At 45.2% G+C, this 18,185-nt stretch overlaps 1 protein-coding gene across 2 annotated transcripts in view; it reads right to left on the reverse strand.

The window, feature by feature from the left end:
• Positions 1 to 18,185, reverse strand: part of RBX1 (ring-box 1) — a 69,950-nt gene that overhangs the window by 13,331 nt on the left and 38,434 nt on the right. Inside the window, exon 4 of one of the 2 annotated variants that reach the window (XM_044301592.1) lies at positions 1,160 to 1,245. In XM_044301592.1, coding sequence (XP_044157527.1) covers positions 1,160 to 1,245 — 86 coding nt within the window. Of the gene's footprint in view, positions 1 to 1,155; positions 1,246 to 18,185 lie in introns of those variants that run through there. The other variant, XM_044301593.1, reaches the window with a different exon arrangement.

Raw genomic sequence — 18,185 nt, forward strand, 5'->3', positions numbered from 1 at the left:
GGTCAGATTAGAGTTGGCCAAATGACATCTAAAAAAAAGTCTTCACAGTTCTGGAACAACATCCTATGGACAGATGAGACCAAGATCAACTTATACCAGAGTGATGGGAAGAGAAGAGTATGGAGAAGGAAAGGAACTGCTCATGATCCTAAGCATACCACCTCATCAGTGAAGCATGGTGGTGGTAGTGTCATGGTGTGGGCATGTATGTCTGCCAATGGAACTGGTTCTCTTGTATTTATTGATGATGGGACTGCTGACAAAAGCAGCAGGGTGAATTCTGAAGTGTTTCGGGCATTATCTGCTCGAATTCAGCCAAATCCTTCAGAACTAATTGGACGGTGCTTCACAGTGCAGATGAACAATGACCCAAAGCCAAAGAGTTTTTTTAATGGAAAAAGTGGAATCTTATTCAATGGCCAAGTCAAATCACCTGACCTGAATCCGGTTGAGCATACATTTCACTTGTTGAAGACAAAACTGAAGGGAAAGTGCGCCAAGAACAAGCAGGAACTGAAGATTGTTGCAGTAGAGACCTGGCAAAGCATCACCAGGGATGAAAACCAGAGTCTGGTGATTTCTACGAGTTCCAGACTTCAGGCTGTAATTGACTGCAAAGGATTTACAACCAAGTATTAAAAAGTGAAAGTTTGATTTATGATCATTATTCTGTCCCATTACTTTTGGTCCCTTAACAAGTGGGAGGCACATATGCAAACTGTTGTAATTCCTACACCGTTCACCTGATTTGGATGTAAATGCCCTCAAATTAAAGAGGACAGTCTGCAGTTAATACACACATAGTTAGTTTCATTTCAAATCCATTGCAGTGGTGTATAGCAGGGATGTCAAACTCGAGGCCCTCCAGCTGTTGCAAAACTACAACTCCCATCATGCCTGGGCATACTACAGCTATCAGGGAATGATGGGAGTTGTAGTTTTGCAACATCTGGAGGGCCATGAGTTTGACATCCAGGGTGTATAGAGACAAAAAAAAAAAAAAAGTGTTGTGTTGATGTCCAAATATTTATGGACCCGACTGTACGTTCCTTCATCGTTTTCATGTCTTCAATACGAACCTACAATATAGGAAAACAAAGCCAAGAAGAAAAAACATGGACAAACTTTTGACTGGTACTGTACACAATATTTCACTTACTTTTGAAATTCCCATTCTCTGTTATCAAGTGGGCAGACCTGACGAGTTTTTAACCAACGAGAGATGCAGTGGAAATGGAATGCATGCTAAAAGAAACAGAAGATTTTCATTAGTATTTTGCTGTATTAACCTTCTATAAACGTTGAAGGTTCCTTTAACACAACCAAATGCGGGGGGGGGGGGGGCATAACACACACTGATCGACAATAGAACAAGTTAACTGCCATTCGTTTAACCCCTTAAGCCATGACATACAGGTTCCTCTTGGCAGCCATCTGTCACCATGTCTACAGACATGGTGACAATGCAGAGATCCTGGCTGTTACACACAGCTAGCCGGCTTGAGACCAACCAGGGCGGCCTTGAGCCAGTGGTTTCTCTAATTGATTGGCTAGTCTGTACAATCAGAGGATTTACCCGTTGGCAAGAAGTTTTGATCCCCACAGTCCGAGACTGTGGTGATCAGAACCTTGTAAAAAGCGCCGTTCCACCCGTTCAGGATGTAACATTACAGATGACACACGGCTTGAAATGTCGGACATTGGTGCTGTATGAATGGGGTTACAGAGGGAGGCAGCTCCCTCCCTCATTGGGCCACTGTGATGCTGTGGAGGAGTCCCGATTGTTACCATGGTCTAAACAAACATCTGGCTTGCCATGTTATATCTGAGCCTGATCAGGCCAAGTGTATTGTAGAGCCAGATCCACTGGATTTTAAAGGAATAAAAGGACACTACACATTTAGTATCGTGGTATCGCTGCATCCGCAACGACCTTATATATAAAAAGATCATGTTACTTTTACCACGTGATTGCCATAAAAAAAATAATATAATTAAATATAGGGCTATAAGAAACACGAAATCCTTTTTTTCCCCCCAAAAAATGCTTCATTCTGTAAAACCCCCCGAAAATAAAAAATGTTAAATAAAAAAAAAAAATAAGTTCAATAAATATCACATGATCTAACCTGTCAGATGAACATCGTAAAAAAAACGAATTAAAAACTGCCAGAACAGCCATTGAGCGTTCATATGTACTCTAAAATAGTACTAATGAAACTGTCCCGACGACACTTTGCTTTTTTTAGGGGACACTGGTCCATCTTTGGAAGCGGCTATGAAAATTATTGACTGCTTCGGTGCCCTGTCGGGTCTGACTATTAACTGGAGTAAATCGGCAATTATGCTGCTGGACGGGCAGGGGCAGTCGCAGACAGTGAGAGACAGAAGTATTCCATGTGTAGCGTCCTTCAAGTATTTGGGTATCCATATATCCCCTAGAATCCAGGACTTTGTGCGCCTTAACTTCGACCCGTTGGTTGGTAAATTTCGAAACAAAGCTAAGGCATGGTGTAAACTGTACCTGTCGGTGGCGGGAAGAGCCAATCTCAGAATTGGCTCGAAACGCTGCAGTATCCTAAGACGGAAGGGGGCCTTGCAGTGCCAAACCCCTGGGTATACTTCCTGGCCGCACAATGCCAACATTTTAAAGGGTGGATAGAACTGGAGTCGAATGAGGTGTCGTGTCAGTTGTTTCAGCATTGTCTGTCATCTAAGGACCTATTGCTGATTCTTGAGACTAGAGGAGCTGGGAAGAATGGTCTGTTGGGAGATTTGGGTTACTTGATGCATTCCGTGTGGAACAGGGTTAAGCTCTTGAGGGGGGTTGTCGGCAACACCGAATACACTCCATAGTGGGATAATCCCGTGCTGCCGGAATTCCTCTCTCTGTCTGATTTTGGGGCGTGGAAAAGGAAGGGTATTCTGAGGTTGGGCCACCTTCTGGAAGAAAAGGAGTTCATGTCCTTTACCAGATTTCAGGAGTTGTATGACCTACCTAGAACACATTTTTATAAATATCTTCAGGTGAGACACGCGTACAACTCCACATTTAAAAGGTACGACTGTGATGGAAGGGAGAGATGCTGCATTGCACCAGATTCTGTCCAGGGGGGCAAGGAGAGGTATGATCTCATGTATATACAAGCTGCTGCTTGATAAGTTTCTACGGTCGCATCCGCTTGTGGCTAAAAGTAAATGGGTGAAGGATGTTGGTGAGCTAACTGACGACCAATGGTCTGACATACTGGAGGTGATATCTCTCTCTTCCTTGAGTGAAGGGCGTAAACTCTCGCAACTGTTCATTGTCCATAGGGTCTACAAGACACCGTTTTTTTTGGTTTCGCATAGGGTTTAGACCCACGGATGAATGTCCAAGGTGCTCTATGGCTTCTGCTGATTTGTTGCATATGCTGTGGACGTGCGAGAGGTTAGGGAGATACTGGGAGATCGTATCTCAGACGATACAGGACGTTTACAAGGTACGGATACCGCCTGATCCGAAAGTGTGTGTGTTGGGATACGTATCTGAATTGGCCACTAGTCAGGTGCATAAAATAGCTGTTATATGTTGCTAGAAAGTTGATCGCTCTGCACTGGATACAGGCAGCGCCGCCAACCCTAGGCGAATTCCTAAGTGCTGTTGACACAATGTTAAGCTATGAATGGATGGTATACCAGAAGCGTGGATGCCCAGCAAAATTTGAAAAATTATGGGAACCGTGGCTGTCGTCTCGACGTCTGCATAGGAAGATATATAAAATAGTGCGCCTGTGTATTGTGTACGTTAAGGTGGGGCGGGACAGGGAGTTGGGCTGAAATTTGATTATTACTCATGGCTTGGTACCCTGTGTGTTACCAGATTTGCTGGATAATGAGTCTTTATGTCATATTTGTTTGTGACATGTAATAATGTGTATTTACATTATACATTTTTCAATAAAAAAGATCTGATTTAAAAAAAAAAAAACTGTCCCCTTATCCCGTGGTTTGCAAAAGGAGGGTCACTTTTTGGGAGTTTCTTCTGCAGGAGTGCATAGGGGGGCTTCTAATGGGACATGGTGTCTAAAAACAAGTCCAGCAAAATCTGCCCTACAAAAACCATATGGCGCTCCTTTTCTTCTGCACCCTGCCATGCGCTCTAACAGCAGTTTACCACCACATATGCAGTGTTTCTCTAAACTGCAGATTAAGGGTAATAGATATTGAGTTTAGTTCAGCTGTTAACCCTTGCTGTGTTTAATCTGTTTTGAACAACTTGAGGGGTGTACTGTATTTTTTGCCACATAAGATACTTTTTTAGAGGACAATAAGATATTTTTTTTTCATTACACATCAGGTCAGACCACCAATCAGCCCTCAGCTGACAGCCCCAATCAGACCCCCAATGTTAAGACCCCAGACCTCAGATAAGAGCCCCATGCCTCTCATCAGCCCCCATATCAGATCAGCCCCAAGCAGCCGCATTTATTTTATTTTTTTATATATAAACCACACACACCACGCCCCAGGAAAGGAAGTCACTTCTGCTGCGGAGGATAAGTTCATCCAAGTCACCAGCCTCAGAAATCGCAGGTTAACAGCAGCTCAGATTAGAGACAAGGTCAATGCCACAGCAGACATCTCTAGAACAACTGTTAAGAGGAGACTGTGTGAATCAGGCCTTCATGGTAGAATATCTGCTAGGAAACCACTGCTAAGGACAGGCAACAAGCAGAAGAGACTTGTTTGGGCTAAAGAACACAAGGAATGGACATTAGACCAGTGGAAATCTGTGCTTTGGTCTGATGAGTCCAAATTTGAGATCTTTGGTTCCAACCACTGTGTCTTTGTGCGACGCAGAAAAGGTGAACGGATGGACTCTACATGCCTGGTTCCCACCGTGAAGCATGGAGGAGGAGGTGTGATGGTGTGGGGGTGCTTTGCTGGTGACACTGTTGGGGATTTATTCAAAATTGAAGGCATACTGAACCAGCATGGCTACCACAGCATCTTGCAGCGGCATGCTATTCCATCCTGTTTGCGTTTAGTTGGATCATCATTTATTTTTCAACAGGACAATGACCCCAAACACACCCCCAGGCTGTGTAAGGGCTATTTGACCATGAAGGATAGCGATTGGGTGCTGCGCCAGATGACCTGGCCTCCACAGTCACCGGACCTGAACTCAATCGAGATGGTTTGGGGTGAGCTGGACCGCAGAGTGAAGGCACATACACACATATATACCAGGGAAAGTGGGGGGGAAATAGCAGTGCGTCTTATGGGGCGAATGCTGCCGATTTTGCAGTATTTTCAATGATACACCCGCCGCGCGGCATTGCGGCAGGTGTATCAGCTGTGAGGGAGGAGGGGCTGGGGTCCGGCATCTGCAATTATAACGACAGCGGGGCCCGTGCAGTGACTGTATTCTACTACACGGGCCCCGCTCACTGTATAATCGTATCTGTAGTAGTTAATTATGTATATACCGGTAATCGCATAATCAGCGCTACTTACAACTACAAGCGCTCGGTAGGTAGCAGAGAGGAGGGAGGAGGCAGGCCGGGAGGACGGGCGGGGCGTCACTCACCGGCGCCGCCCACGCTTTGAATGAAGCAGGCGCCGTGGGCGCATGACGTAGTGACTCATGCTGCCAGCGCCCGTCATCCCTGCTACCTACCGAGCGCTTGTAGTTGTAAGTAGTGCTGATTAAGCGATTACCGGTATATACATAATTAACTATTACAGAATACAGATACGATTATACAGTGAGCGGGGCCCATGTAGTAGAATACAGTCACTGCACGGGCCCCGCTGTCATTATAAAACCAGATGCGACCCCCACCCCTTGTATTGAGGGTCATTCACTACAGAGACACTTATGGAGGGGATCTGTGGATGACACATAGCATAAGATTTTATTTATTTTTTGTTTGTGTAATACTCATAATCTACAACATTTTTATGGGAGGGAATATATTAGCCATCATGGTGGATTCAAGGAAATGGAAAAACCGTAATTAGACTTTCTGGTAATTCTATTTTATCCACCTACGGATGAGAACAGATTACTAAGTGGGGGGGGGCAACTGCTTGCAACACTCTTTGGCCAAATGCCAAATCTGCTGCAGCCAAAAAGTTCAGTCGGTAGTGTCTAATGAAAGTATTAATGCTAGACCAGGTTGCAGCCCTGCATATTTGATAGCGAGAGATACCCCAGCCTTTTCTGCCCAAGAGGAGGCCATAGCTCTAGTAGAGTGTGCCTTAACCCCTTAAGGACACGGCCCTATTTCACCTTAAGGACCAGGCCATTTTTTGCAAATCTGACCAGTGTCACTTTAAGTGCTCATAACTTTAAAACGCTTTGACTTACCCAGGCCGTTCTGAGATAGTTTTTTCGTCACATATTGTACTTCATGACACTGCTAAAATTGGCTCCAAAAAGTTCATTTTTTTGCATAAAAAAAATAAAAATTTTACCAAAATTTTGGAAAAATTAGCACACTTCAAAGTTTCAGTTTCTCTACTTCTGTAATACATAGTAATACCCCCAAAAATTGTGATGACTTTACATTCCCCATATGTCTACTTCATGTTTGTAGCATTTTGGGAATGATATTTTATTTTTGGGGGATGTTACAAGGCTTAGAAGTTTAGAAGCAAATTTTGAAATTTTTCAGAAATCTTCAAAAATCACACTTTTTATGGACCAGTTCAGGTTTGAAGTCATATTGTGAGGCTTAGATAATAGAAACCTCCCAAAAATGACCCCATTCTAGAAACTACACCCCTCAAGGTATTCAAAACTGTTTTTTCAAACTTTATTAACCCTTTAGGTCTTCCACAAGAGTTAATGGCAGATGGAGAAACAATTTAGAAATTTCTATTTTTTGGGAAATTTTTTCAATATAATCAATTTTGTCCAGGAGTAAAACAGGGGTTAACTGCCAAACAAAACTCAATATGGGTTGCTCTGATTCTGTAGTTTGCAAAAACCCCCCATATGTGGTCGTAAACTACTGTTTGGCCGAACGGTAGCACATAGAAGGAGGGGAACGCCATATGGGTTTTGGAAGGCAGATTTTGCAGGACTGGTTTTGTTTATACCATGTCCCATTTGAAGCCCCCTGTTGCACCCCTAGAATAGAAATTTCAAAAAAGTGACTCAATCTAAGAAAGTACACCCCTCAAGGTATTCAAAACTGGGTTTACAAACTTTGTTAACCCTTTAGGTGTTCCACAAGAGTTAATGGCAGATGGAGAAACAATTTTGAAATTTCTATTTTTTGGAAAATTTTCCATTTTAACCCTTACTGGAAAAAATGGATTAACAGCCAAACAAAACTCAAAATGGGCTGCCCTGATTCTGTAGTTTGCAGAAACACCCCATACGTGGTCGTAAACTACTATTTGGCTAAACGGCAGGACATAGAAGGGGAACGTCATATGGTTTTTGGAAGGCAGATTTTGCTGGACTGGTTTATTTACACCATGTACCCTTTCAAGCCCCCTGATGCACCCCTAGAGTAGAAACTCCATAAAAGTGACCCCACCTAGGAAACTACGGGATAAGGTGGTTGTTGTTTTGGGACTATTTTTGGGGTAAATTTGATTTTTGGTTGCTCTATATTACTCTTTTTTGAGGCAATGTAACAAAATAATTAAATTCTAAAATTGTTTCTACATTCGCTATTTAGTTTTGTGGAACACCTAAAGGGTTAACATAGTTTGTAAAGTAACTTTTGAATACCTTGAGGGGTGTAGTTTCTTAGATGGGGTCACTTTTTTGGAGTTTCTAGTCTAGGCTACATCAGGGGGGGCTTCTAATGGGACATGGTGTCAAAAAAAAAAAAAAAAAGTCCATCAAAATCTGCCTTCCAGAAATCGTATGGAGTTCCCTTCGTTCTAGGCCCTGCCGTGCGGCTATACAGCCATGTACGACCACATATGGGGTGTTTCTGCAAACTACAGAATCGGGGCAATAAATATTTAGTTTTGTTTGGCTGTTAACCCTTGCTTTATTACCGGCAAAATGGATTCAAATGGAAATTTTGCCCAAAAATTGGTGTTTTGGCACAGTTTTTATTTTATATTTTTAACACTGTTCATCCGAGGCGTTTGGTCAAAAGTTATTTTTATAGCGACGACTTTTACGCACGCGACGATGCCCAATATGTATGGCTCTCAGACTTTGGAGACACTAAGCAGGCATCCTAAAACTGCGGCCCTCCAGATGTTGTAAAACTACAATTCCCACCATGCCCTGCTGATGGCTGTAGGTTGTCTGGGCATGCTGGGAGTTATAGTTTTACAACATCTGGAGGGCCGCAGTTTGAGGATGCCTGCACTAAAACTAATATTCTTTGGGGAAAGAAAAATTGTTTCCGTGTCTCCAAAGTCTGAGAGCCATAGTTTTTTTATGTTCTCTAGTGGACTGTTGGGGATTATAAAAATGTAGTACTCCATGGAAGTGTGATACTCCCTGAAGCAATCGATAACGCAGAGGCCCGGATGATCGGGGCACGTGTCACATTGAGTGGTGGTGTCCTTCCGTATCCCCCTCTTGTGACACACTCTGATAGATGGAAGTTTGGAATAAAAGTACTTTTTCTATTTTTTTTTCCTAACTTACTTTTCCCTTCTTTCCCTGCCTAACGGTGCCTCTCCCTCACTGACCCTAACCTACCTGGGTGGCGATGGGTGCAGGAGGGTGATGGATGGCGATTAGGGGGACACAGGAGCTGGTGCTGCACGGTCAGGGTGCTGGACAGGAAGAGGAGGGGAGAGAGGAGCGCAGGAAGTTTGAATCTTGCGCCTCTCTCCCCTGCACCAATCAACACCCTGGACAGCGGCGTTCAGCACCAGGGCCAGCACCGCCTCTCCAAATCTTCGGACTGCGATTGGTGGTGTATAATTACACCACCGATCGCAGTCTTTCCGGTTCATCGGGTCACAGGACACCCAAATGGACCGGAAACGCAGAATGACCAAACCCTCCCCCCCCCCCCCCGCGTTGTTACGGGATGCCAGCTGAATGATTTCAGCCGGCATCCCGTTCAGATTAACCCCCGCGGCGCCGGAATCCCGATTTTAAGTCAGGACGTACCGGTATGTCCTGTGTCCTTAAGGACTCGGGAAATAGGGTGTAGCAGTGCATTAGGCTTTAAGGAAGGTCTAAGCCTAGAAGCAGCTTTAATAAATATCTTCTAACCCATCTATGGTTTGCTAGGTTAGTGTTGTAGAAGGCCCCCCAAGGATGATATTTGTACCTTAAAAAAAAAAAAAAAAAAAAAAAGAAAGGGTACTAGGCCTAAGTCTAGGCCTCCTTGTAAAAACCAAGATTTTTTTGTACGGAGGGAGAGGATATAATCTGTAAACTCTTTCCCCAGATTTTTAGAACTTTGTAACTTTTTTTCCTGCTGGCTTTTAGGGTATCAATTACTGAATTTGAGAGGTCCCTGCTCCTTAGGATCTCGCTTTCAGGATCCAAGCAGATAGCTTGAAGGAAGAGAACCGGGTTTTAATGCAAGATTGGACCCTTTGAGAATCTTCTCCTGGATAGGAATCAGCCATGGATCTTCCAAGTATAGATTTCTCAGGATGGGAAACCAAGTTTGCTTGGGCCAATATGGGGTAATTAGAATCACTGTAACTGAGGATTTTCTGAAGCACCTTGCGTATTAATGCCCATGAAGGAAGGGGGGGGGGGGGAAGACACGTATGCTAGGTTCCAGTTCCATTTTACTGAAAAGGCATCTACCACCCATGGATTTTCCCTGGGATTTAGGGAGCAAAATCGGTTGACCTTTGCATTTCATTTTGATGCGAATAAGGCTACTTTCACATTAGCGTTGGGTGCTCCGCTCACACAAGCGGCGCCGAACGCATCCGTACTGCCCTATTGCATTCTGAGCGGATGCGGATCCGCTCAGAATGCATCAGTCTGGCAGCGTTTGGCCTCCCTTCCGCTCAGCAGGCGGACACCCGAACGCTGCTTGCGGAGGCAAATGGATCTGTCGTGCGGAGGCAAACGGATCCGTCCAGATTTTTTTTTTTTATTAAATATTTTATTATTATAATACAAAAATTTATATCCATATTGCATTTATAATATTATAAAATCCATAAGTCCGTCAATTCTAATTTATGAACATGAATGACAATGGTTTCCTAAAAATGTCCAAAATTATGTAGACATTAAGAATCAAGTGGAGATCTCTTGCTGAAAAGAGTAGCAGGATTCGCCCGACATCCAAAACTTAAACAAAGAAGAACTTTTTTTTTCCATTATTTAATGCCGGAGGATCCTGCCCTCCTTCAGCATTCCTAGAGATACTCCGATACTCCAGTATGTCTTCATATTCTTACTCCAATACAATACGCATAGAAGAGACCAGACTCATAGGATCTTCGCCCACCCCACCCCCACCCACCCTCCCCCCCACCTTGCAGGGAAAAAAAAAAAAGAAGAAAAAAAAAAAAGGAGGAAAGGGGTCCTGATTAATTAACCGTGTCCCAGTCTTTCCACAATTTATTCCACTTTAGGTATGCTCCTCTTTGTTTGTACAAAATCTTTTCATAGCTTTTCACTTTCTCAACCAGGCCCAACCAGTTGTTGCAGTCTGGAGCGGAAGAGGAAAACCATAATCTAGTGATAAGGAGCCTAGCCAAAAACATAACCTTGATCAACAATCGGCGTTTTGTAGGCTGATAATTAACCTCCGATAGATCTCCCAGGACCCATATCCTGGGGGACAAAGGGACGACAATATTAAGTTTACTAGCCAAGTTATTTTGGACCAAACTCCAGTATCTACTCACCATTGAGCAGTCCCAGAACAGATGTAGATGATCTGCCTCGGGATTGCCGCAACGTGGGCAGTCAGAGGAGGCCCTAAATCCTCTTTTATGTAACCATACGGGTGTCACATAAATTTTGTGCAAAATATTAAATTGTACAACAATGTGATTAAAATTATGTGAGACCAACTTTAAGCTTTCCCCTATGCTCTCCCAGTTTGGAGAGCCCACCTCTGATAATAGAGAGGACCAGGCTCTCTGTCCTGGAGAGAGAACATCCGAGAAAAAATTATTCATTAAGTGCCTATAGCAATGTGATACTTTAATTCTCATGTCAGTTTTCTTGCAAATTAAATCGTGTAAAAATGCAGGAGTATCAATAAAAAAGTGACTATTCAAAGTGCAAAATAGTGCTGACCTCAGTTGAAAATATGCATACCAAGCCACCTCCCCTAAATTTGCCCTTTGCTTTACTTCCGTGAGGGGCAATATTTGTCCATCACTGACCACTTGGTGTAGGTACTGAACATTTTTGGTCCTCCAATACTGGCAGCAGCTTAAATCATTTAAATTAAGGAGCTTTGAGTTATGCCATAGTGGGGTGCAGATGAGTGATCCCTTAACTCCGCACCAACTCCTTATGGCCAGCCAAGTCTTTTTAGCCATTCTGCAGAAAACTGTGTACCCACCCAGGGTATTTGATAAATAATCAGACTCCAGTACGGTAAAAAAATCCGAAAAACCTGAGTCTTCCACCACTCTACTGCAGAAAGGACTATTTTCCCAGTCATTAAAGAGACAGAGTTGGGAGGCCATAAAGTAGCCCCTAAAATATGGGAGGTTAAGACCTCCCCGATTGTAGGGCATAGAAAAATAGAGTGCCTTCAGTCTCACGCGCTTCCTCCCCCATATTAAATCATTGAGCATCCGCTCTATCAATCTAAAATACTTATCTGCGATCCATACAGGCGAGTTGCGCAGGACGTAAAGAACCTGGGGCAGTACTACCATTTTTATTAATGAAATTCTGTCCGCTCTAGAAATCAATTTTTTTTGCCATATCTTAATTTTGGCCCTCAACTTGATCAACAGAGGATTCAAATTTAGTTGTAAATATTCCTGCGGTTTGGCAGAAACTGTTATCCCCAGGTACTTTATTGAGTCAGAGATCGTTAGCTGGTTATCCCATTCGCCACGCAACTCGTCTATAGGAAGGAGAGCGGTCTTATCCCAGTTGATCTCCAAACCAGAAGGATCGGAGAAAAGCCCAACCAGGTCCATTATACGAGGGAGAGTGGTGTCTGTTTGATGAATTAAAACCAAGATGTCATCTGCGTAAAGTGATACACGATCCTGCTTCCCCTTTATGCCAAAACCAGCCACCTTCGGGTCCTGCCTTATGCTAGCCGCTAAAGGTTCAATGTAAATATTAAATAGCAGGGGGGAAAGGGGACAGCCTTGACGGGTGCCCCTTCCTAAGGTAAATCTCTCTGTCGTAGTCCCGTTAATCCTGACCCTGGCAACTGGGGAGTTGTATAGCAACTGAGTCATTGCCATAAATTTTGGGCCAAAGCCCATTTTTTTTCATTACCTCCCAGAGAAAAGTCCACTCCACCCTGTCGAAGGCTTTGGTAGCGTCCAACGACAGGATGGAGCTAGCACCACCTCCCGGGGACTGAATATTCATAAATCTGTGCAAGTTATGCTGGGTACCCCTTTTTGGCATAAAGCCATTTTGATCTGGGTGGATAATGGTGGATATAACCCGCGAAAGCCTCCTAGCCAGAACTTTTGATAGTAACTTAACATCGGTGTTTAGTAGGGAGATTGGTCTATAGGAGCTCAATTCTGCCGGGTCTTTATCCTTTTTTAAAATTAAAACAAGAGAGCCTCCATCATAGAGTATGGTAATCCCCCTCCCTGTATTGCTTGGGAGAAAACCTCTAACAGCTGAGGGAGTATCACATCGCTATACTTACGGTAAACCTCATTATGGCAGGCCATCCAGTCCTGGCGATGAGTTCCCCGAGATAGACCCGAGGGCCTCCTGCAGCTCCGAGAGAGACAATTCCTCTTCCAGATATTCTATTTGGGCTTCATTTAGGGTGCAGAGTGGAATTTTCTCCAGGAACCGCATCGCCAGTTCAGATGACAAACCAGAAGAGGAACTATATGTCTGAGCAAAGTCGTGCAGAACAGTATTCCTAATTCCTTCTGGATCTGTTATAGTTTCCCCCTCTGCGTTCCGGATCGAGATAATAGATTGATTTTTCTCATCTTGTTGTGAAATTATTCTAGCTAAGAGCTTACCCGGTCGTCCAGACTCGGAAAAATAATTGAGCCCCTTAACCACTCCAGGACCGCCGTACGCAGGATTGCGTCCTGCCGGCGGCCCTGCTCTTCTGGGTGGACGCATATACGCGTCCTCCCGCGAGAGCCGAGATTTCCTGTGAACGCGCGCACACAGGCGCGCGCGCTCACAGGAACGGAAGGTAAGCGAGTGGATCTCCAGCATGCCAGCGGCGATCGCTCGCTGGCAGGCTGGAGATCCGAATTTTTAACCCCTAACAGGTATATTAGACGCTGTTTTGATAACAGCGTCTAATATACCTCCTACCTGGTCCTCTGGTGGTCCCTTTTGTTAGGATCGACCACCAGAAGACACAGGTAGGTCAGTAAAGTCGCACCAAACACTACACTACACTCCCCCCCCCCCCCGTCACTTATTAACCCTTTATGAACCCCTGATCACCCATGATCACCCCATATAAACTCCCTGATCACCCCCCTGTCATTGATCTCCCCCCCCCGTCATTGATCCACCCCCCCCCCCGTCATTGATCCACCCCCCCCCCCCGTCATTGATCCACCCCCCCCCCCGTCATTGATCCACCCCCCCCCCCCCCGTCATTGATCCACCCCCCCCCCGTCATTGATCCCCCCCCCCCCCCGTCATTGATCCACCCCCCCCCGTCATTGATCCACCCCCCCCCCCGTCATTGATCCACCCCCCCCCCCGTCATTGATCCCCCCCCCGTCATTGATCCACCCCCCCGTCATTGATCCACCCCCCCCCGTCATTGATCCCCCCCCCCCCGTCATTGATCCACCCCCCCCCGTCATTGATCCACCCCCCCCCCGTCATTGATCCACCCCCCGTCATTGATCACCCCCCCCCCCCCGTCATTGATCCCCCCCCCCCCCGTCATTGATCCACCCCCCCCCGTCATTGATCCACCCCCCCCCGTCATTGATCCACCCCCCCCCCCCGTCATTGATCCACCCCCCCCCCCGTCATTGATCCACCCCCCCCCCCCGTCATTGATCCACCCCCCCCCCCGTCATTGATCCACCCCCCCCCCCGTCATTGATCCACCCCCCCCCCCGTCATTGATCCACCCCCCCCCCGTCATTGATCCACCCCCCCCCCGTCATTGATCCACCCCCCCCCCGTCATTGATCCACCCCCCCCCCCCGTCATTGATCCACCCCCCCCCCCCGTCATTGATCCACCCCCCCCCCGTCATTGATCCACCCCCCCCCCCCCGTCATTGATCCACCCCCCCCCCGTCATTGATCCACCCCCCCCCGTCATTGATCCACCCCCCCCCCCGTCATTGATCCACCCCCCCCTGTCATTGATCACCCCCCTGTCAGGCTCCGTTTTTCAGACGTCCGTATGATTTTTACGTATCCACGGATACATGGATCGGATCCGCAAAACACATGCGGACGTCTGAATGGAGCCTTACAGGGGGGTGATCAATGACAGGCAGGTGATCACGCATATACACTCCCTGATCACCCCCTGTCATTGATCACCCCCCTGTAAGGCTCCATTCAGACGTCCGCATGTGTTTTGCGGATCCGATCCATGTATCCGTAAAAATCATACGGACGTCTGAATGGAGCCTTACAGGGGGGTGATCAATGACAGGGGGGGTGATCACCCATATACACTCCCTGATCACCCCCTGTCATTGATCACCCCCCTGTAAGGCTCCATTCAGATGTCCGCATGATTTTTACGGATCCATGGATACGATCCGCAAAACACATGCGGACGTCTGAATGGAGCCTTACAGGGGGGTGATCAATGACAGGCAGGTGATCACGCATATACACTCCCTGATCACCCCCTGTCATTGATCACCCCCCTGTAAGGCTCCATTCAGACGTCCGCATGTGTTTTGCGGATCCGATCCATGTATCCGTAAAAATCATACGGACGTCTGAATGGAGCCTTACAGGGGGGTGATCAATGACAGGGGGGGGTGATCACCCATATACACTCCCTGATCACCCCCTGTCATTGATCACCCCCCTGTAAGGCTCCATTCAGATGTCCGCATGATTTTTACGGATCCATGGATACGATCCGCAAAACACATGCGGACGTCTGAATGGAGCCTTACAGGGGGGTGATCAATGACAGGCAGGTGATCACGCATATACACTCCCTGATCACCCCCTGTCATTGATCACCCCCCTGTAAGGCTCCATTCAGATGTCCGCATGATTTTTACGAATCCATGGATACATGGATCGGATCCACAAAACACATGCGGACGTCTGAATGGAGCCTTACAGGGGGTGATCACCCATATACACTCCCTGATCACCCCACTGTCATTGATCACCCCCCTGTAAGGCTCCATTCAGACGTCCGCGTGTGTTTTGTGGATCCGATCCATGTATCCATGGATCCGTAAAAATCATGCGGACGTCTGAATGGAGCCTTACAGGGGGGGTGATCAGTGACAGGGGGGTGATCACCCTGATCACCCCCTGTCATTGATAACCCCCCTGTAAGGCTCCATTCAGACGTACGCATGTGTTTTGCGGATCCGATCCATGTATCCATGGATCCGTAAAAATCATACGGACGTCTGAATGGAGCCTTACAGGGGGGTGATCAATGACAGGGGGGTGATCAGGGAGTCTATATGGGTGATCACCCCCCTGTCATTGATCACCCCCCTGTAAGGCTCCATTCAGACATTTTTTTGGGCGGAAATTTTTTGTTTGTTTTTGTGTTTGTTTTTTCTTACTAAGTCTCATATTCCACTAACTTGTGTCAAAAAATAAAATCTCACATGATCTCACGGAATCCAAATGCGTAAACATTTTTAGACATTTATATTCCAGACTTCTTCTCACGCTTTAGGGCCCCTAAAAAGCCAGGGCAGTATAAATACCCCACATGTGACCCCATTTCGGAAAGAAGACACCCCAAGGTATTCCGTGAGGGGCATATTGAGTCCATGAAAGATTGAAATTTTTGTCCTAAGTTAGCGGAAAGTGAGACTTTGAGAAAAAAACAAAAAAAATCAATATCCGCTAACTCATGCAAAAAAAAAAAAAACAATTTCTAAGAACTCGCCAGGCCCCTCATTGAATACCTTGGGGTGTCTTCTTTCCAAAGTGGGGTCACATGTGGGGTATTTATACTGCCCTGGCTTTTTAGGGGCCCGAAAGTGTGAGAAGAAGTCTGGGATCCAAATGTCTGAAAATGCCCTCCTAAAAGGAATTTGGGCCCCTTTGCGTATCTAGGCTGCAAAAAAGTGTCACACATGTGGTATCGCCGTACTCAGGAGAAGTTGGGCAATGTGTTTTGGGGTGTCATTTTACATATACCCATGCTGGGTGAGAAAAATATCTTGGTCAAATGCCAACTTTGTATAAAAAAATGGGAAAAGTTATCTTTTGCCAAGATATTTCTCTCACCCAGCATGGTTATATGTAAAATGACACTCCAAAACACATTCTCCAACTTCTCCTGAGTACGGCGATACCAGATGTGTGACACTTTTTTGCAGCCAAGGTGGGCAAAGGGGCACACATTCCAAAGTGCACCTTTCGGATTTCACAGGCCATTTTTTACAGATTTTGATTGCAAGGTACTTCTCACACATTTGGGCCCCTAAATTGCCAGGGCAGTATAACTACCCCACAAGTGACCCCATTTTGGAAAGAAGACACCCCAAGGTATTCCGTGAGGGGCACGGCGAGTTCCTAGAATTTTTTATTTTTTGCCACAAGTTAGCGGAAAATGATGATTTTTTCATTTTTTTTTCTTTTTTCCTTACAAAGTCTCATATTCCACTAACTTGCAACAAAAAATAAAAAATTCTAGGAACTCGCCGTGCCCCTCACGGAATACCTTGTGGTGTCTTCTTTCCAAAATGGGGTCACTTGTGGCGTAGTTATACTGCCCTGGCAATTTAGGGGCCCAAATGTGTGAGAAGAACTTTGCAATCGAAATGTGTAAAAAATGACCGGTGAAATCCGAAAGGTGCACTTTGGAATATGTGCCCCTTTGCCCACCTTGGCTGCAAAAAAGTGTCACACATGTGGTATCGCCGTACTCAGGAGAAGTTGGGGAATGTGTTTTGGGGTGTCATTTTACATATACCCATGCTGGGTGAGAAAAATATCTTGGTCAAATGCCAACTTTGTATAAGAAAATTGGAAAAGTTGTCTTTTGCCAAGATATTTCTCTCACCCAGCATGGGTATATGTAAAATGACACTCCAAAACACATTCTCCAACTTCTCCTGAGTACGGCGATACCAGATGTGTGACACTTTTTTGCAGCCAAGGTGGGCAAAGGGGCACATATTCCAAAGTGCACCTTTCGGATTTCACCGGTCATTTTTTACACATTTCGATTGCAAAGTTCTTCTCACACATTTGGGCCCCTAAATTGCCAGGGCAGTATAACTACCCCACAAGTGACCCCATTTTGGAAAGAAGACACCCCAAGGTATTCCGTGAGGGGCATGGCGAGTTCCTAGAATTTTTTATTTTTTGTCGCAAGTTAGTGGAATATGAGACTTTGTAAGAAAAAAATAAAAATAAAAAATCATCATCATTTTCCGCTAACTTGTGACAAAAAATAAAAAGTTCTATGAACTCACTATGCCCATCAGCGAATACCTTAGGGTGTCTACTTTCCGAAATGAGGTCATTTGTGGGGGTTTTCTACTGTTTGGGCATTGTAGAACCTCAGGAATCATAACAGGTGCTCAGAAAGTCAGAGCTGCTTCAAAAAGCGGAAATTCACATTTTTGTACCATAGTTTGTAAACACTATAACTTTTACCCAAACCATTTTTTTTTTTTGCCCAAACATTTTTTTTTTATCAAAGACATGTAGAACTATAAATTTAGCGAAAAATTTATATATGGATGTCGTTTTTTTTGCTAAATTTTACAGCTGAAAGTGAAAAATTTCATTTTTTTGCAAAAAAATCGTTACATTTCGATTAATAACAAAAAAAGTAAAAATGTCAGCAGCAATAAAATACCACCAAATGAAAGCTCCATTAGTGAGAAGAAAAGGAGGTAAAATTCATTTGGGTGGTAAGTTGCATGACCGAGCGATAAACGGTGAAAGGAGTG

This window comes from Bufo gargarizans, chromosome 7 (assembly GCF_014858855.1).
Source record: "Bufo gargarizans isolate SCDJY-AF-19 chromosome 7, ASM1485885v1, whole genome shotgun sequence".
NCBI classification, from domain to species: Eukaryota; Metazoa; Chordata; class Amphibia; order Anura; family Bufonidae; genus Bufo; species Bufo gargarizans.